Source organism: Lutjanus erythropterus, chromosome 18 (genome assembly GCF_056507025.1).
Source record: "Lutjanus erythropterus isolate fLutEry1 chromosome 18, fLutEry1.hap2, whole genome shotgun sequence".
NCBI classification, from domain to species: domain Eukaryota; kingdom Metazoa; phylum Chordata; class Actinopteri; order Lutjaniformes; family Lutjanidae; genus Lutjanus; species Lutjanus erythropterus.
Window position 1 is genome coordinate 1,142,501 of NC_139334.1, and position 22,507 is coordinate 1,165,007.

Sequence of the window (22,507 nt, forward strand, 5' to 3'; positions counted from 1 at the left end):
TGTATGCTCATATGTATGTATGTATGTATGTATGTATGTATGTATGTATGTATGTATGTATGCATGGTCATATGTATGACCATATGTATGTATGTATGTGTGTATGTATGTATAATCATATGAATGTATGCATGGTCATATGTATGTATGGTCATATGTATGTATGTATGTATGTATGTATGGTCATATGTATGCATGTATGGTCATAAGTATGTATGTATGTATGTATGTATGTATGGTCATATGTATGTATGTATGTATGGTCATATGTATGTATGTATGTACGTATGCTCATATGTATGTATGTATGTATGTATGTATGTATGTATGTATGTATATATGTATGTATGTACATACATATATACCCCCCCGGGGTCTAGACACTGGTGGTGGTGGTGATGATGAGGTGCAAAGCAGAGACTGGTGAGATGAAGTGAAGGCTGGAGGAGAGGGCGTCAGGGAGGATCGAGGTGAACATCTTCTGCTACCTGGGTCCAGTGACTGGAGGAGAGAGGGGTGGAGGAGGGTCGCGCGATTGAATGAATGACAACTGATGGAGCAAAGACAGAGGTGATTTAAAGATTTGGCAGCAGCAAATTGACTGGCTATCGCGACCGTGGCAAAATCTGAATGGATGGTAAAGACGAAGGTGAACGCCCACAAACAGCTGATTACAGGGAATAGGAGGAGAGAGGCGGAGTAAAGGAAAGTTGTGAATGAAGGCAGCGTAATAGAAGGTCTTCCTGATTGAACTTACGCTGAGCTACATATGTATGTACGTATTTATGTATGTATGCTCATATGTATGTATGTATGTATGTATGTATGCTCATATGTATGTATGTATGTATGTATGTATGTATGGTCATATGTATGTATGTATGTATGTATGTGTATGTATGTACTGTCATATGTATGTATGTATGTATATATGTATGTATGTATGTATGGTCATATCCCTCTATGGTACACATTATGATGCCAGTGAGGGAAATGTGTTTTTATGTCTCAAAATAGACTAAATAAACATAATCTGAAGAAATTTTTTTATTTTTTTTATTTTTGGAAGTTTTTGGGGTTCGTTGCCTGTAGGCAACATTGTACCATAATGGTGCATAAGTGAAAAAGAACGTTCCTTTTCCAATTTGAACATTGTTTATTTCATAAACATATGCAAAAATATTCAATAACATCAAGAAGTCACAATTCATTTTAAATTTTAAATTAAAAAGAATTATAAAAAGAATTTATATATATATGTATATATGTATGTATGTATGTATGGTCATATATATGTATGTATGTATGTATGTATGGTTATATGTATTTATGTATGTATGTATGTATGTATGGTCATATGTATGTATGTATGGTCATATGTATGTATGCATGCTCATATGTATGTATGCATGCTCATTTGTATGTATGGATGGTCATATGTATGTATGTATTCTCATATGTATGTATGTATGTATGTATGTATGTATGGTCATATGTATGTATGGTCATGTATGTATGCTCATATGTATGTATGCTCATATGTATGTATGTATGTATGTATGCTCATATGTATGTATGTATGTATTTATGCTCATATGTATGTATGCTCATATGTATGTATGTATGTATGTATGTATGTATGTATGCATGTATGGTCATATGTATATATGTATGTATGGTCACATCCCTCTATGGTACACATTATGATGCCAGTGGGGGAAATGTGTTTTTATGTCTCAAAATAGACTAAATAAACATAATCTGAAGAAATTTTATTTTTATTTTTATTTTTATTTTTGGAAGTCTTTGGGGTTCGTTGCCTGTAGGCAACATTGTACCATCATGGTGCATAAGTGAAAAAGAACGTTCCTTTTCCAATTTGAACATTGTTTATTTCATAAACATATGCAAAAAATATTCAATAACATCAAGAAGTCACAATTCATTATAAATTTTAAATTAAAAAGAATTATTAAAAGAATTTATATATATATATATATGTATGTATGTATGTATGGTCATATATATGTATGTATGTATGTATGTATGTATGTATGTATTTATGTATGTATGTATGCTCATATGTATGTATGCTCATATGTATGTATGCATGGTCATATGTATGTATGTATGCTCATATGTATGTATGCATGGTCATATGTATGTATGTATTCTCATATATATGTATGTATGTATGTATGTATGTATGTATGTATGGTCATATGTATGTATGTGTGTATGCATGTATGGTCATATGTATGTATGTATGTATGTATGTATGCATGGTCATATGTATGACCATATGTATGTATGTATGTGTGTATGTATGTATGGTCATATGAATGTATGCATGGTCATATGTATGTATGTATGTATGTATGGTCATATGTATGCATGTATGGGCATAAGTATGTATGTATGTTTGTATGTATGTATGTATGTATGCATGGTCATATGTATGTATGGTCATATGTATGTATGTATGTATGTATGTATGTATGTATGGTCATATGTATGTATGTTTGTATGCATGGTCATATGTTTGGCCATATGTATGAATGTATGCTCATATGTATATACGTATGTATGTATGTATGCTCATATGTATGTATGCTCATATGTATGTATATATGTATGCTCATATGTATGTATGTATGTATTTATGATCATATGTATGTATGTATGTATGCTCATATGTATGTATGTATGTATGCTCATATGTATTTATGTATGTATGTATGTATGCATGTATGGTCATATGTATGTATGTATGTATGTGTATGTATGTATGTACGGTCATATGTATGTATGTATGTATGTATGTATGGTCATATCCCTCTATGGTACACATTATGATGCCAGTGGGGGAAATGTGTTTTTATGTCTCAAAATAGACTAAATGACCATAATCTGAAGAAATTTTATTTTTATTTTTATTTTTATTTTTGGACGTTTTTGGGGTTCGTTGCCTGTACGCAACATTGTACCATAATGGTGCATAAGTGAAAAAGAACATTCCTTTTCCAATTTGAACATTGTTTATTTCATAAACATATGCAAAAATATTCAATAACATCAAGAAGTCACAATTCATTTTAAATTTTAAATTAAAAAGAATTATAAAAAGAATTTATATATATATATATATATGTATGTATGTATGTATGTATGTATGGTCTTATATATGTATGTATGTATGTATGTATGCTCATATATATGTATGCATGGTCATATGTATGTATGTATGCTCATATGTATGTATGCATGGTCATATGCATGTATGTATTCTCATATGTATGTATGTATGTATGTATGTATGTATGTATGGTCATATGTATGTATGTATATATGCTCATATGTATGTATGCTCATATGTATGTATGTATGTATGTATGGTCACATGTATGTATGTATGCATGGTCATATGTATGTATGTATGTATGCATGCATGTATGGTCATATGTATGTATGTATGTATGTATGCATGGTCATATGTATGACCATATGTATGTATGTATGTGTGTATGTATGTATGGTCATATGAATGTATGCATGGTCATATGTATGTATGTATGTATGTATGGTCATATGTATGCATGTATGGGCATAAGTATGTATGTATGTATGTATGTATGCATGGTCATATGTATGTATGGTCATATGTATGTATGTATGTATGTATGTATGTATGGTCATATGTATGTATGTTTGTATGCATGGTCATATGTTTGGCCATATGTATGAATGTATGCTCATATGTATATACGTATGTATGTATGTATGCTCATATGTATGTATGCTCATATGTATGTATGTATGTATGTATGTATGTATGTTCATATGTATGTATGTATGTATTTATGCTCATATGTATGTATGTATGTATGTATGCTCATATGTATGTATGTATGTATGTATGCTCATATGTATTTATGTATGTATGTATGTACGTATGTATGCATGTATGGTCATATGTATGTATGTATGTATGTATGCTCATATGTATGTATGTATGTATGCTCATATGTATTTATGTATGTATGCTCATATGTATTTATGTATGTATGTATGTATGCATGTATGGTCATATGTATGTATGTATGTATGTGTATGTATGTATGTACGGTCATATGTATGTATGTATGTATGTATGTATGGTCATATCCCTCTATGGTACACATTATGATGCCAGTGAGGGAAATGTGTTTTTATGTCTCAAAATAGACTAAATGACCATAATCTGAAGAAATTTTATTTTTATTTTTATTTTTATTTTTGGAAGTTTTTGGGGTTCGTTGCCTGTAGGCAACATTGTACCATAATGGTGCGTAAGTGAAAAAGAACGTTCCTTTTCCAATTTGAACATTGTTTATTTCATAAACATATGCAAAAATATTCAATAACATCAAGAAGTCACAATTCATTTTAAATTTTAAATAAAAAAGAATTATTAAAAGAATTTATATATATGTATGTATGTATGTATGTATGTATGGTCATATATATGTATGTATGTATGTATGTATGTACGGTCATATGTATGTATGTATGTATGTATGGTCATATGTATGTATGTATGGTCATATGTATGTATGCATAGTCATATGTATGTATGTATGCTCATATATATGTATGCATGGTCATATGTATGTATGTATTCTCATATGTATGTATGTATGTATGTATGTATGTATGTATGTATGGTCATATGTATGTATGTATATATGCTCATATGCATGTATGCTCATATGTATGTATGTATGTATGCATGGTCATATGTATGTATGTATGTATGTATGTATGCATGGTCATATGTATGACCATATGCATGTATGTATGTGCGTATGTATGTATGGTCATATGTATGCATGTATGGTCATAAGTATGTATGTATGTATGTATGTATGTATGTATTTATGTATGTATGGTAATATGTATGTATGTATGCATGTATGCTCATATGTATGTATGTATGTATGTATGTATGTATGGTCATATGTATGTATGTTTGTATGCATGGTCATATGTTTGGCCATATGTATGAATGTATGTATTTATGCTCATATGTATGCATGTATGTATGCTCATATGTATGTATGTATGTATGCTCATATGTATTTATGTATGTATGTATGTACGTATGTATGCATGTATGGTCATATGTATGTATGTATGTATGTATGCTCATATGTATGTATGTATGTATGCTCATATGTATTTATGTATGTATGCTCATATGTATTTATGTATGTATGTATGTATGCATGTATGGTCATATGTATGTATGCATGTATGGTCATATGTATGTATGTATGTATGTGTATGTATGTATGTACGGTCATATGTATGTATGTATGTATGTATGTATGTATGGTCATATCCCTCTATGGTACACATTATGATGCCAGTGGGGGAAATGTGTTTTTATGTCTCAAAATAGACTAAATGACCATAATCTGAAGAAATTTTATTTTTATTTTTATTTTTATTTTTGGAAGTTTTTGGGGTTCGTTGCCTGTAGGCAACATTGTACCATAATGGTGCGTAAGTGAAAAAGAACGTTCCTTTTCCAATTTGAACATTGTTTATTTCATAAACATATGCAAAAATATTCAATAACATCAAGAAGTCACAATTCATTTTAAATTTTAAATAAAAAAGAATTATTAAAAGAATTTATATATATGTATGTATGTATGTATGTATGTATGTATGTATGTATGGTCATATATATGTATGTATGTATGTATGTATGTACGGTCATATGTATGTATGTATGTATGTATGGTCATATGTATGTATGTATGCTCATATGTATGTATGCATAGTCATATGTATGTATGTATGCTCATATATATGTATGCATGGTCATATGTATGTATGTATTCTCATATGTATGTATGTATGTATGTATGTATGTATGTATGGTCATATGTATGTATGTATATATGCTCATATGCATGTATGCTCATATGTATGTATGTATGTATGCATGGTCATATGTATGTATGTATGTATGTATGTATGCATGGTCATATGTATGACCATATGCATGTATGTATGTGCGTATGTATGTATGGTCATATGTATGCATGTATGGTCATAAGTATGTATGTATGTATGTATGTATGTATTTATGTATGTATGGTCATATGTATGTATGTATGCATGTATGCTCACATGTATGTATGGTCATATGTATGTATGTATGTATGTATGTATGGTCATATGTATGTATGTTTGTATGCATGGTCATATGTTTGGCCATATGTATGAATGTATGTATGTATGTATGTATGTTCATATGTATGTATGCTCATATGTATGTATGTATGTATGCTCATATGTATGTATGTATGTATGTATGCATGTATGGTCATATGTATGTATGTATGTATGCTCATATGTGTGCATGTATGTACTGTCATATGTATGTATGTATGTATGTATGTATGTACGTATGTATGTATGTATGGTCATATCCCTCTATGGTACACATTATGATGCCAGTGAGGGAAATGTGTTTTTATGTCTCAAAATAGACTAAATAAACATAATCTGAAGAAATTTTATTTTATTTTATTTTTGGAAGTTTTTGGGGTTCGTTGCCTGTAGGCAACATTGTACCATAATGGTGCGTAAGTGAAAAAGAACGTTCCTTTTCCAATTTGAACATTGTTTATTTCATAAACATATGCAAAAATATTCAATAACATCAAGAAGTCACAATTCATTTTAAATTTTAAATAAAAAAGAATTATTAAAAGAATTTATATATATGTATGTATGTATGTATGTATGTATGGTCATATATATGTATGTATGTATGTATGTATGTACGGTCGTATGTATGTATGTATGGTCATATGTATGTATGTATGCTCATATGTATGTATGCATAGTCATATGTATGTATGTATGCTCATATATATGTATGCATGGTCATATGTATGTATGTATTCTCATATGTTTGTATGTATGTATGTATGTATGTATGGTCATATGTATGTATGTATATATGCTCATATGCATGTATGCTCATATGTATGTATGTATGTATGCATGGTCATATGTATGTATGTATGTATGTATGTATGCATGGTCATATGTATGACCATATGCATGTATGTATGTGCGTATGTATGTATGGTCATATGTATGCATGTATGGTCATAAGTATGTATGTATGTATGTATGTATGTATTTATGTATGTATGGTCATATGTATGTATGTATGCATGTATGCTCATATGTATGTATGGTCATATGTATGTATGTATGTATGTATGTATGTATGGTCATATGTATGTATGTTTGTATGCATGGTCATATGTTTGGCCATATGTATGAATGTATGTATGTATGTATGTATGCTCATATGTATGTATGCTCATATGTATGTATGTCTGTATGCTCATATGTATGTATGTATGTATGTATGTATGCATGTATGGTGATATGTATGTATGTATGTATGCTCATATGTGTGCATGTATGTACGGTCATATGTATGTATGTATGTATGTACGTATGTATGTATGTATGGTCATATCCCTCTATGGTACACATTATGATGCCAGTGAGGGAAATGTGTTTTTATGTCTCAAAATAGACTAAATAAACATAATCTGAAGAAATTTTATTTTATTTTATTTTTGGAAGTTTTTGGGGTTCGTTGCCTGTAGGCAACATTGTACCATAATGGTGCATAAGTGAAAAAGAACGTTCCTTTTCCAATTTGAACATTGTTTATTTCATAAACATATGCAAAAATATTCAATAACATCAAGAAGTCACAATTCATTTTAATTAAAAAGAATTATAAAAAGAATTTATATATATATGTATATATGTATGTATGTATGTATGGTCATATATATGTATGTATGCTCATATGTATGTATGCTCTTATGTATGTATGTATGCATGGTCATATGTATGTATGTATTCTCATATGTATGTATGTATGTATGTATGTATGCTCATATGTATGGTCATATGTATGTATGTATATATGCTCATATGTATGCATGCTCATATGTATGTATGTATGTATGTATGGTCACATGTATGTATGTATGCATGGTCATATGTATGTATGTATGTATGCATGTATGGTCATATGTATGTATGTATGTATGTATGTATGTATGCATGGTCATATGTATGACCATATGTATGTTTGTATGTGTGTATGTATGTATGGTCATATGAATGTATGCATGGTCATATGTATGTATGTATGTATGTATGTATGGTCATATGTATCCATGTATGGGCATAAGTATGTATGTATGTATGTATGTATGCATGGTCATATGTATGTATGGTCATATGTATGTATGTATGTATGTATGTATGGTCATATGTATGTTTGTATGCATGGTCATATGTTTGGCCATATGTATGAATCTATGATCATATGTATATACGTATGTATGTATGTATGCTCATATGTATGTATGCTCATATGTATGTATATATGTATGCTCATATGTATGTATGTATGTATTTATGCTCATATGTATGTATGTATGTATGGTCATATGTATGTATGTATGTATGCTCATATGTATTTATGTATGTATGTATGTACGTATGTATGCATGTATGGTCATATGTATGTATGTATGTATGGTCATATCCCTCTATGGTACACATTATGATGCCAGTGAGGGAAATGTGTTTTTATGTCTCAAAATAGACTAAATAAACATAATCTGAAGAAATTTTATTTTTATTTTTATTTTCATTTTTGGAAGTTTTTGGGGTTCGTTGCCTCTAGGCAACATTGTACCATAATGGTGCGTAAGTGAAAAAGAACGTTCCTTTTCCAATATCAACATTGTTTATTACATAAACATATGCAAAAATATTCAATAACATCAAGAAGTCACAATTCATTTTAAATTTTAAATTAAAAAGAATTATTAAAAGAATTTATATATATATATGTATGTATGTATGTATGTATGTATGTATGGTCATATATATGTATGTATGTATGTATGTATGTATGTATGTATGTATGTATGTATGGTCATATGTAATTATGTATGTATGTATGTATGGTCATATGTATGTATGTATGCTCCTATGTATGTATGCATGGTCATATGTATGTATGGATTAAAAATGGCACTACACCGGAAAGGAAATATTTACATTTTTGATTTTTGGTTGAACTTTTCCTTTAACATTACCACTAACATTGGTGTTAGTAATGATAAAGCTAAATATAAGAACAATCATAAATATTTTTACTTTTTGTTATTATAGTGTATGATCATTCATGGTTAAACCTGGTGTTGTAATTCCCCTTAACGACCACTTGAGGGCAGTATATACTCAGGATTTTAATCAGGCTCATCACTTCACCAGTCCAGGCAACAGGCCAAAACACTTCTGGTGTCCAGTTTCAAAATAAAACAAAACAGAAATATATTTATTATAAAAGTAAAACATTCACTAGTGAGTCAAATAGTCTGTTCATTGTGTTTTAACAGACCTACAGTAGTTCAGCTTTTCAATGAGTTGACATACGCCTTGAGATATTTACATAAACTTACTATTACATATAAACTACTACTATTTTTAAAAAAAAAAAATCTAGCTTCTTAAATTCTTTCTTTCTTTTGGTTCTTTCAGTATTCAGATTTCTCTGTGCTGTATCATACAGGTGATTGGCCAGTTTCACCAACCTGAGGCTGGTCCTGTCTTCTGATTGGTGGATTGACCTAAAGCTGTTTTTTGACAGTTCAAACCTCATACAGAGAGAATTACACCTGAAGCAGTTCAAGGTGTGAAGTTATTAACAGTTTAAAAACACTGCCTGCCTGTCTGTCTGTCTGTCTGTCTGTCTGTCTGTCTGTCTGTCTGTCTTTCTCTGTCTGTGTCCTTCTCTGTCCAACTTGGACATTTTAGACTGCAGTCTTTTTTAACTGTTAATAAATTCAAAGTTTGAGCTGGTTAATGTTAAATTCATTCATTCGTTCATGAAATGTCCATCTTGCCTACACAGTGGACACATGTCCACTCACAGTTGCTGGGCAGAAATTGACTAGGCTGATTGTGATTGGCTTAATTGAATGTCCAGCTCTAAGTCTAATATCCACGGCTGCCTACTGACATTTTTAATGTCAGCCATATTGTTCTTCTGTCCTGCTTACTTACACACCTTCTCATACACACACACACACACACACACACACACACACACACACACACACACACACAACAAAAGCTGTTCTTTCTATGTGTAAGGAGACTTTTACTGACGTACACTCTCACCCATAGACATACAAACACACGTGATAACATGCACATACACAGAGACACACACACTCGCATACATACACACATGCGTGCAACAGCGTGTGCATGTGCACACACACACACACACACACACACACACACACACACACACACACACACACGCAACCTCAATGATACATCTACTGCTATTAATACTTCTGGCAATATGGGGATACTAGTCGGCAGCGAGCATCAGGCACACTCAAAAATTCATTTGAAATTTTCTAGTTTATTCTTGTTGTTTGTCAGTGTAGGACATAAAGAGGAAAATACTTCTTTTTCTTGCTTAAATATGTTATTTACAGGCTGCCTACTACACTATTATGTGTTTGTAACAATATTTTTTATTTCTCAGCGAATTATTTTTGAAGTACTTCTCAGTGTGCTATTATTTAGACTTTTTTGACAGCATTTGTTCTGTGTCATTGCTCCACTGGGATTCAAAGAAAAATTTAAACTTTTGAATTAATTCTGAAATACTTGTTTTATTTTTCATCAGTGGTAGATGTTTTGTGTTTTTTACCAGCCACTTGTTCATGACCTTTGACCTTTAACTTGTCATCTTTCAATTCCACCAACCAAGTCAAAATTGGTGGCAAATTGGTGGCAAATATTTATTTTGAAATGATAAGAATGATTAATTAAAAAGGTGGTGATATTTTGACAGCCCTTTGGAAAATGTGTAATATTACTGTTAGTACATTCCCATGAAGGAAACAGGACAACTTAAGGTTGAAAATGATTTTTTTTAATTATTATTCATTTAAATTAACAAACACTGCTATACATATTGCTGTTTTTATTAATTTTGAATCATTTTAAACAGTTAAAGCATTTGGAAAAGAAGTAATAGTAGTTGAAAACAGGCGACAGACAGTAGATGACATGTACAGCAGAAGATCTACAGTCAATGGCTTTCCTATGTGTGTCGAGGGGCTCCAGGAGATTTCAACATACAGACACATCAGACTCGCCCACAGTAATGTTTTTGGTTATCGTTCCACCTCTTTGTGTTGTCATACAGGATTAAATATCCACAACCAGCGATGTTAAACCTGACATGGTCAGATGAGAAACAGCCGACATGTTCTTTCCAAAGTAGCAGCAGCTTGTATTGAATTAGTCCGTTTTCTGCATCCAGCGCAACAAAAAGTCTTCCAACCACAACTTTTTTAAAAACTCCTCTGATAACAAAAAGGGCTCAACAAAGATGACCCCCACCCCCGACCTTTGACCCCTGACATTATATTCATTAGGAATGTTTGAAGTAAACAAAAAAGCTCCCAAATATCGCTGTTGTGTCCTTCTCAGTGCACAGTATTGAAAACCCTCATCCCTTTAAGATACACACATGTAAAAATAATGAAAAAGAAGTGCTTCATAGAACTTCAGAAATATTACATCTTATCAAGGTGTCCCCTCTGTCATGTCAGGCCAGCTGTAGAGAGAGTCCTCTTGTCCCTTCCTTATGGTCAAAAAGTGATCTGGCCCTTGTTTTAAAGCCGGCAAGGCTTTCACTAAGTGTCTACTGAGTACCTCGGTGTTGGCATATGTTCATACACCCATAAATCAGCACATCTGAGTTCAATTTCAACGTAATTTCTTTACTAAAAGTGACAGATTTACAAACACAGTATAAACAGGGTTGACATCATTGGCAGCTGGCGACAGTCTAGACCACAGTGGCTTTTTTCAAATTTGAGCAAAAATCCCTCCTTTTTAGACAAAGATGGACGAATTACAGGATTACATGTGTCATACAAACCTTTTTGGCTTTTCTGAAACCTGATCTGCCCTGAGAGGCAGTGTTGAAAAAGGTTAGACCTTTATTTATTTATTTATTTCGAGAAACAAAGAGAGAATCCAGCGGAGGAGGGCTTTGTTCAAACTCTTTGAAATGTCTGAGCGGAAAAGACGAACCTTTCTCAATGTGACACGATGAAGACGTTCTTACCGTCCTTTCACATATATAGTACCACCTCTGCAACACTCTGGCTAGACCATACGACAGCCTGCAGTCCTGCGACGCTCATCACGATGGGGTTCTACTACACATGAGAGATATCCCTGACATCAATGTAAATCACATACACTTTGTCATAAACATGTTGTAAAGTTCAGGTACAGAATCACTGAGGAAAAGCACACCAATACTACTGTAAAGTCAAGCCACTATGGCAAAAATAGAAGGTATAGAGTATTGAGGAACTAGTCATTGATTGACAGTTGGCTCGTATCCTTTGCAACACTGAGGAGTGCTCCGGTCTTCGACCAGTTTGCTTTTCTACAGGCAGAGTAAGGAGAGGACAATGTCTCAACAAAACACTTTGTAAAATTTAATCAGCACAGGCCATAAATACAATTAAAGAGATGGAGATAGCGTTAGAAATGTGTACACACTCTAAGTTCCTGAATCAAGGTCCGAGTCCGGAAAACGACAAATGGAACAAACGATGAGAGGAAGTCTTTGCTCATTGTCTCTTTCTCTCCAAAGAAATTCCAGTAGAGTGCTGACCTCGTTTAGTGATTTATTGATTCGTCTTGGCGGAGTGCAAGTGTCGGCCACATGGCTTTTTAAACATTTTTAAAAAAAATATATTAAGAACGCGCTCTCTAAGTTTAGTCACATCAACTCACGACTGCCAGGTTTAGGCATGTTTTTTCTTCAGAATCGTCTGCTCAGTAAACACGTTGACACTCTGGAGTTGAAATGGCGAAGGGGTGACACTTCTTAGGATTGGTGCACACACTTTAACAAATAAAAAAAAAAATCGACACTGAAGCAGAACAAGAAGAAACACATGGCGTAGCCCTTGTGGGTCTCCCTGCAGAGGGGGAAACAGCTCACATGGTCAGCTTGGTCTGGACTGTTGAATGTGCTCTTGGGTCTTAAAAAGACACTGGAGTGGAGGGGAGGGGCGCGCAGTTGATCCTTGCCTTCAGCCACAGTGTTTGTTTCTCAGCCGCCCCACGCCGAGCCCTCGCTCAGAGGGCCAGGAGGGTGGGCGAGTTGAGGGAGTCTGACGATTGGTCGCCACTGCTGCTGCTGCGCCGGTGGGCCTTGGAGCAGGACTCGGAGGAGGGCGACGGGCTGTCGGGCTCCAGCATGCTCGGGTAGGTGAATATGAGGCTCGGGGCGTTGGGCGTGGCGGCCGGGGTGGACGCCGCCACCACCGGTGTGTTCAGGCTGTCTCCATCCGTGCAGTACATCCCGCCACTGATGCCGCCGCTGCCCAGGCAGATGGGTTTGATGACGGAGCGCTGGGGCTTGCCCAACCCCTCCTCGTCCTCCGGCTCCTGCTTCACCACCACCTGGTTCATCTGAGCCCGGTTTCCCAAGTTGGGGCGCATGGTCAGGGGGAGGGGGGCGCACTGCTGCTGGTGCTGCGGGTGCCCTGACGACTGGTGGCGCTCCTCCATGGGCAGCTTGCACACGGGATTGTGGGCGACCAGCATGAACTCCAGCTTGTCTTTCTCCTTCTGCAGGCTCTCGATCTCCTTCTGCAGGTCGGCCTTCTCCTCCTCCAGTTTTTCTGTCTCCTGTGAGGACAAACAGGACATGATGTTGAGCTTCAGTATGAGCAGCAGAGGTGCAGATGTCATTTTCTGTATCTGTTCAAGCGACACAATTATCTGTCTCTGTATGACGTGTTTGGATAGAAGACCAGAGGGGTTGTGGTTTTTACAGGAAGTCATGTCAGGCAAAGTTACGCAAATATTGTATTTTCTAACCTAATTATCACTGGCAATACAACTTCAGAGCATCAAAATGATTACATTAAGCAATAAGAAACTGGAAGAGATGTCATTAATAAATTGTCTTGCACTGGAAATAGAAACTTTTTACAATACAGTTATAAACAAATATACTTCAGTTGAAGAGAATAATCTTAATACAATGATACTGCATGTTTCCTGATGTGTTAATCTTACTGCAGCTCACAGTACCAGAATTTTATAAATTTATATTAATATTAACATGTAATAAATTATAGTAACATTAAAAGTAAGTACTTGTGTAAAATGTACTTAGATAAAAGTGAAAAATAATACTCTTACATTTTAGATTTTTTTAATAAGAATGAGCAACTTCAGATAGAAGAATTATGATTCCATTGCATTATTTGTGCACCCCAAACAAACAGGTTAGTTTTAAAAATGTTTTTATTTTTATTTTAATCATTTGTCTTTATTTGACAGTAACAGTGGGTGAACGTTGCAGTTCATGGTCAGCACCCTAAGCAGGATAGTTTTAACTTGATAAAAAAAACAGTTACTTAACAGCATTTTCATGAATATTCAATAACAAAATGGCAAGAAATTGGGAACGCGGCTGCAAAAAATTATTCTCAGCCTAATCAAAGCTTAGTACATGCGATAGTACCAGACGTTTCTTCAAAAATAAGGAAATCAGACTGTACATGTGTTCCCCTAAAGCGCCAAAAGAGGGCACTGTTTGTTTGATGCAGTTTCCTAAACATGGAAAGTAACCCAGTCAACACATTAAATCAAGTCCTGGGCCATTAAGACTTTTGTGTAATCCCGACACTTTCTGATGGAATCTGAGTTTCACATGAGGACTGTGCATCGTTTGTGTGTCTGTGAGCTCTGCATCAACAATGTGTCATTAATGTGTCACATTAAAGACAAAGGCAGATCCCATAAACACTCGCTTCTAGACACCAGGCAGATAAAGATAAGCTGACATGCTGTCTGAGAACTTTGACTCATGGGCAAAGGTATGAGGAAGTTTTACACAAGTCGGTGCCCACTGAGACACTTGAGTGAAAAGTATCAGTCAAGCAAAGCTGAAACATTAAAGGAACATTGCACCTTCTTTTCTCTGGAAAGCGACACTTCCTTATTTTCAAATAACAGGCGTGTGAAGATGAGATGGTGTCTTTTTTTATTTTTTATTTCCTCCCCTGGAAGCAATGGCTGTGGTGTGTGTGTATGTGTGTGCGCAGCATGGCTCTATGTGGGATTGCGAGACAAGCAATTGGCCCCTTTTACAAAAATGTCCCGCATTCATGGAGACAGCTGCCTACAGCAAATTCCATTCCTGGGGGTTTTTTAAGGCCTGACAGGCTCAACCTCACTGTAATTCGGCTAATTAGTCCATTTAGTTGCCGTTACTGTCTGCCAGGCAGGGCCGCGAGACAGCCCTACCTCTGTCTGCAGCTGCCCGAGACAAAAAGCTTTTCATCGCCTGTCATCTCGTCACTCAGACCTTGCACTCAGAGACGCAGCGAGAGTCAAACCAGTAATGCGAGGTTGTAAATTTAGGTGTGGAGTTCAATCACTCGTCAAACAGTCTGGACTCCTGCCAGACTTACGAACAAGTGTGACTTTTTTTCCCCCCTTTGTGCACATTATTTCTTTTGTTGCTTTTTTAAAAAATTTCTGCATCAGTTTCCAGGTTTTTCCACTCACCCCTTGCAGCATCTCAGTGAGCTCTCGCCTGCGGTTGCGGCATTTGGCGGCGGCTAACTTATTCCTCTCACGCCTCACCCTCCTTTTCTCCTCTTCCTCTGGGGTGAGCTGAGGGCAAAGTAAAAGAAGGAACAGGGCAGGTAAAATAAGCTGTTTGACAGACACACACACAATCAATATGAAGCGAAGAACAAGAGGATAAACAAGAGCTGGCTGGCTGAGGAGAATAACAATCATACAAAGACATAGAATTTATTGGCACAATAAAAATGCATGATAATATATATAAATTAGAGCTGCAAAGATTAATCAATGTGTTGGAAACTATTAAATTAATTGCCAACTGTTTTGATAATCGATTAATTGGTTTGAATAATCTTTTAATCAAAAAAAGAACAAAATTCTTTAATTTCAGTTTCTTAAATGTGATTTTTTTCTGTTTTCTTTAATCCTCTGACAGTAAACTGAATATCTTTGGGTTGTGGACAAAACAAGACATATGAGGACATCATCTTCTTCATCAGGAAACCATAGATTGGCATTTTCACCATTTTATAGACCAAACAACTTATTGATTAATCAGGAAAATGATGGACAGATTAACCAACAATGGAAAATAAAATAAATAGATATGATAAATGCAATGACACATTTCTTTGCCATTTAACAAATCCCATCTACTCAGAAGAAAATTCAACTAGTGGTCTTCTCACCTGTTCATCCCTCTTGCGTCTGCCCCTCGCGTCCCCGATGGAGCGGATAACCCCGGGCCGGGCTAGGGTGTTGTGGCCCAGCAGCCCAGGCCCGTTGGTCAGGTGATGGCCGTACGGGTGGGAGCGTGAATACGGGTTGGACATGGAGGTGATGACGGTGGGCTGTACCATCCACTGCAGGTCTTGGCTGGTCGTGATTGCATTGATGGTGGGTATGAAGGCACTGTTTGAGCCGGGCATGTCGACCCTGTACTTCTGGAAAGAGAAGAGAGGATGCATGGTCAAATCTGAGGACACTGCCCAAAAGAAAGTGGGGTGGTGTTGTTATAAGCTGGTCTGGGTCAATGCATGCAGCTTCACTCCATAAGCATCTATCTATGAGCCGTGCCTCAGCACAATCGCACACACACCACCACCACCCACCATTATCAAATTCACACATTTTTCCACATTTCAAGCTTATAGTAATGATTCAATCCACATAGGCAAAACAGTGTGTATGTAACCCCTGGAGTGGAACAGTGACACATGCTGTGAATCATGTGGGAAAGCCCAAGGTGTCCAGTGCATCTCACTTTACTACAATAAGCATGAGACAAAACACAGCGCTGGGGAGGTGTTACACACGTCTGCACTGGGGGTTACACTTTTTAAAGGGTGTAATGGAAAAGGTCATATGGTGGCATTGACCTTCTTAGATATTGCCCAGAAGAATAAGATTTTTTTATGACACAAAATTTGTGAAATTTAAAAATTTGCTGTTGGAATCAACTGTTTTGATAAAATTATTATTAAAAGCATAAAATGATGCTTTTGTCTGTAGTTGTGGTTATATCTGAAGCCATACTGTGGTGCAAGACTCTGTGGTTCTGGTCTAAGGATGAAGATTAAGGCTGTCAAAAATATTGAAATATTGATATTTTTAATAGCACGTTTAAAGACAATACAATATTAAGTAATTACAGTATCAAAGTACACATGTTAGACAAAATGTTCTCAGTGCTCATTCTTCAGGTCACTTCAGGTCAGTCTTTTTCCTGCCTGAATGTGGCTTGCAGCAAAACCAGACAGTGTTAGGTGATTTCTTTTCTGTACCAGCAGTCTGTGCAGTTGTTAATTTAAAAAAAAAAAAAGAGAGAGAAAAAAATAATTTTGTGTGCCTGCAACATCTTTTTTTCCCATGGCATCAAAAGACGTACAGAGTGTCTTTTTTTTTTTTTTTTTTAAATACCTGTATTGTATCAAAGTTTAAAATTATGGAATAGTGACAACCCTTCCAAGCCACTCAACCTTTGGCACTAACTCTAATTAATTATGAATTTGGAGCCATAATTTCAAGTTCTCATAATTACAAATGTAGAAATAGCTGCAGTCGACATGTATGTGTGAATTTGTAATAATAATCTCCAGCTCAACATTTCTTCATGTCTCTGGAGTCCACAAGCAGACGGTCTGCCTGTGTGCGTAATTTACGCACGTCGCCATTTCCCCGTTATTCCCGACTTTCCGTCGGATATCCCGGCAGTCTATTGGAACTTTGTTTATCTGGTGAGTCACTGTGTATGGGATTTGTTGAGCACATGTGAAACGCGGTCAGTTCCAGTAAAGCGGGAAGCAGCCAGCTGTAACAATCCGGACAGTTCGCCAGAATTAGATATTCTGGCGAATTTGGATTCAATAGAATTTCCTATTAAAACAAGGATGTGGTGTCTGCGCAATGTGAGGACAGTGAAGGGCATAAACACAGTGATAGAGAAACCGTGATAAAACTTCTGGTCTAATAAAAATTCCATCGATCCCGCCTTGTTGTGATATGTCTCAATAAAAAAAAACAAAGAGGTCGTGTTCCAGCCCGCTGTAATTGGATCCAGACAGTCAGTGTGTGATTACAGGGAACCAGAGCAATAAGAGATACCGGCCAAAAGTCGTTTACCGTCATGTTGCGTGAGCCTGACAACGCTTTTCCACAGAAGTGCGCACTATACGCAAGACTTGGCTGCGGGTAAACAACATGCCTCTTCCCGGATTTATATCCTATTATTTGTGAATATACTGGCACGGCGTCCTCAGAGCGTATTGGCACACTTACAGTGTATGGTGGGTTCATCTCATTGAGAATATACAACAGCCTCACCTCTGGTGAAATCTATCAGAGAAGTTGCAGGATTTGCTTTTTCTTTTTCGTTTTTTCTCTCTCTCTTTCTTTTTTTTTCTTTTCTTTTCTTTTCTTTTTTTTTTTTGTTTTGGCATTTTCTCGATAAGGAAACAGGCTCCTGCTTGTCCTGCGCTCCCGGTCTGTGTGCGATTCCCGCTGGAGGAAATGTGCCATGTGCAGAGACCCAGCTGAGAACATCAGACTGCAATCTACACCATAATAATCTATTTTTTTTATTTGTCATAAATACCAATTTATCTAACTAAAATTATATTGTGCAACGGCACATGTCTGTGGTGCACTCCAAACCTCCTTACACTGGTAACCAAGAGAAATTGGGCATCTCCTAACCTTAATGTGTTTATGCCTGTTGCATTTTCCACTATGCATTTTATCTCCACTCCGTTTATTGCCAGACTAACGCTATGTGTTAATAGCCTAGGGTATGTTATATACTCGATGTGATTGAAAAGATTTATCATCCTTATAATGTCTGCGCGTAAAATGCGTCTCCAGCTGGGAGCTACAGCGCAAAGACTCAAAAAAACACTACACAGATGTGCAAGATGAGAGGGCAAGGAAGATAACAGTGCATCTGAAACTGACACCTGGAAATCTCAAACTCAGTGTCCCATTTCTGCTACAGCAAACAAGAGCACAAACCACCTCACATCACGTCAGATTAAACCTGAAGTTTTGTTTAACCAACTGCAGAATCATGTTTATTTGTGTTTGTGTGCCCTAATCACCGCTGCATGCGCGCCAGGCGGTGCGTAAATGTGCTATTTAATCATAAGTACATCATATGATTATGTTTAGACATTTCATGACAGAATTAAAATGGTATGAGTCCAGAATACTTGTGCATAGATTGAATCTTGCATCTGTTGAGTCACTGATGCAGCTTTGTGTCATTGGGTTCATCGGTGTTTTTCCCAAGCGACGTGGAGAATTCCTACATTCCCATTAACCCGGAACATGATTTAAAATAATTAAATATACAAGAGCGATAACCTGCCGTTTTTAGAGGTTATGTGTGCAAGTGAAATGGAATAAGCCATGTCTATATTGGTGCATTATTTCTAGGCTGGTTAATGTCGGTGTTTCCTTGTTACCTGGTAGCTTGAGGTAGAGATCGGACTCCCGATCGTGCTGCTGCCGCTTGTGAAGGACTCTGGCTGGGCCGGAGAGGTGCTGCTGCCGCGGGACGAGGTGTCGTAGTTCCCGGAGTAGTCCTGGTACATGATCCAGGAAAGAGGAAGATTTCAGTAGATCGGTTTGAACTCTTATGTTTTTTTAAATCCTCGCAGTGAAAAGGCACCAACAGGAAAATCCTCCGACTCGAGACGTCGTTAATTTCAGGATATCCAGAGAAGAGTTGGCAAAAGACAAAAAGTGCAAATAAAGCTCCTCTAAACTAACCTAAAACATGTCACAGATATCAGAATAAATACTCTTGTGTGTAAAGGCTGTTACTTATTGCGCCTTAGTTACTCTTGAGCCGTAAGTAGAACTACACTGCACTACACTAGTTTAGATCCTCTCAGGTGAGCAAACTTGAGCCTAAAGTCAGCAGCACACCTTCAGCTCAGCGGTCATCCAGCAGAAACAGTGAACCTGCAGTTAGTCAGTGACTCACGCAGGTGAACATTCGCTTTAAAACCTCCTGTCTGCCTGATCTGCTCGGTATTTTCCGTCTTCTTGCCTACTACACTCTGAATCTGCGCTCTCTGCTGCTCACGGAACACTTCGAACTTTTTTTTCTCTTTTCCTTTTTACCACACTTCCTAGAGATGACTCACTTCAATGGCACTATGAAGAATTGCAACGGCTTTTCAACACCAACGAAACAGCCTACGTCACGCTAGGGCGTTGCGACTTGATCCAGGGAGGGGTCGCGTCTGGATAAGGCAGTGAGAAAGACGGATCCGCCGCGGCCATGCTTTGCCCAGCGGACACTGGAGACATAACAGAGGAACGGCGAGTCCGTAAAAGCAGATAAATTCTGTGTGGAGACATTTATTTTGTGTTTCGGACGTCAGCGGCTGCCGCGGAGTTCACTGCGTGTCTGACTTGCTTTGGTCCATTGACGCATGTTTCCTAAAATGGGCAGTTGCGTCAGAGAGCGCGTGTGGGTTTCCTTGGTAAAGGAAGCGTCAGACACTGGAGGGATTCCCTCCCCTCGCTGCGCTGCACTCCGGACTCGGAGCTCTGAGCGCGCGGGTCCTGGTCCGGCTGCTCTTCAGTGCAGAAAAATAACATATTAAAGCTTTAAGCGCAGATATTAAACCCTTAAACGCGCAGGCAGAGGGCGTAAGGACGCACGCTGGCTTGAAGTGCCGCGGCACACGTGTGCGCGCACAGTAGGAGTGAATTCAGAACATTAAAGGCATATTTTAGAAGTTTCTGAGCCAGAATTAACTCGATATCCACATCTGAGCTCAGCCTAGAAAGCTTTACATGTATTGTCAGCAGAGAGCAGAGTGTATCATCATTTCTCCTGCTTGAAGACAAGCGAGTTCTTTCATTTGCTGCTCTTCCTGTTAATAAAGACCCCTCACAATGATTGGACATGCGGCGTTTCTGCACAATTAAGCCTTTTATGTCATTTGGCGGAGACGCATTGTGCGTAATTTGGAGAGGTGGCACGGAGCGCGAAAGGGATGGCACAGAACATTTGGTCAAATGAACGTGGCCCACTGGTTGGGTCTGCACAACGGTGCAGCACGGCTGCTTCAAAGGCTTCTCGGTGAAATGTGGGCTAATTGTAATTCGGACGCACCTCATAAACAAGGGCACGGCGCCCAGAATGTGCCACGTTACACGATCTGAAATGGCGCATTAAGTCTAATCCAATCTGCTACGGTTCCTATTTTAATCTGTATCACCACAACTGCTTCTGCTGAGCTCTCTAAAGCTGTTCGCCGCGCACATCTCTGCCAGAAAGAGACGCTCCCGTCAAAAAAGTTTCAGCCGCTGTGTTGCTGTTCAGGAGGGGAAGTTGCGTGGAGGGAAAATGATGTGCAGGGGGTTTTCTGAGGTGACCACTCGCCGCTTGCTCATAACGTGAATACGTCAATTACACTGTAGGTACTTCAGCCCTCCAATATGTCACCCTTTCCAGAGTTGCTGGGTGTCATTAACCTTCCTCCTGACCTGTGCACTCATCTGTAACTCCTCTGTGGAGGAGCGGCTCTCAAGTCACTGCTGCCCCGGGCTGACAGGCGACAGAGAGCACGCAGATGTTCAATAAATCTTTATTCGAATGATATTAATTAATGATTAATGTTTATCATGTGCCAGCGACACAGCTTTTGAACGTTAACGGTGTTGCTAAGCGACACAGTTTCTGCTAAATTGCTCGGGGAAATCTAATCTGCCATAGTCCTATAATTAATGCTGTAATATCATTTGAGATGCACCCATCGGCGTCAGTTTAAGCAGGTATGGCACAGTGACAGGTTCTGTTCCTATACGGGGCCAATGTTTGGATATTTAAGTCCATAATGAGATATCACGTTAAAAATTGGACTAGAGAACAAACAGCGTTCTGTGACGCCTGTCAGTCAGACCGCGTTGCTCCAGTTTATCATTACTTTTCATGCATGTTGATGGTAAATGACACATTCAGGGACTTACTAAAAAGTTGAGTGTCTCAGCAGCTCTGCCCCGCAGAGGAACTGGGTGACCAGGTCAGGTGACAGATACAGGGCTCAGGGGTCAGTGTGCGCACTGAGGCCGGCTCATCCGCAGCTCGTGCGCCACTGATGCGTCTATGCGCCTCCATCATACATCATAGGGAATCCAGCATGCCGTCCACACGGGAATTATGTTCACTACAGACTATAAACAGGAGGCTTACCTGGCCGTGCCCGACGTGCTCGTGACGCAA

General features: G+C 37.3%; 1 protein-coding gene across 2 annotated transcripts; it reads right to left on the reverse strand.

Annotated features, from left to right (window-relative positions):
• Positions 1 to 11,098: 11,098 nt before the first annotated feature.
• Positions 11,099 to 20,587, reverse strand: fosl2 (FOS like 2, AP-1 transcription factor subunit). 2 transcript variants are annotated; one of them, XM_084742153.1, is made up of 5 exons: positions 20,197 to 20,587; positions 19,731 to 19,850; positions 16,461 to 16,715; positions 15,748 to 15,855; positions 11,099 to 13,854 (listed from the first exon to the last, which is right to left on the reverse strand). In XM_084742153.1, exons 1-5 carry the CDS (start codon positions 20,212 to 20,214, stop codon positions 13,300 to 13,302), a joined length of 1,056 nt encoding a protein of 351 aa, XP_084598279.1. In that variant the 5' UTR covers positions 20,215 to 20,587; the 3' UTR covers positions 11,099 to 13,299. The 2 variants fall into 2 exon arrangements, with proteins under 2 accessions (XP_084598279.1, XP_084598280.1); XM_084742154.1 differs by having other exon boundaries at positions 19,731 to 20,576.
• Between the last annotated feature and the right edge of the window lie 1,920 nt (positions 20,588 to 22,507).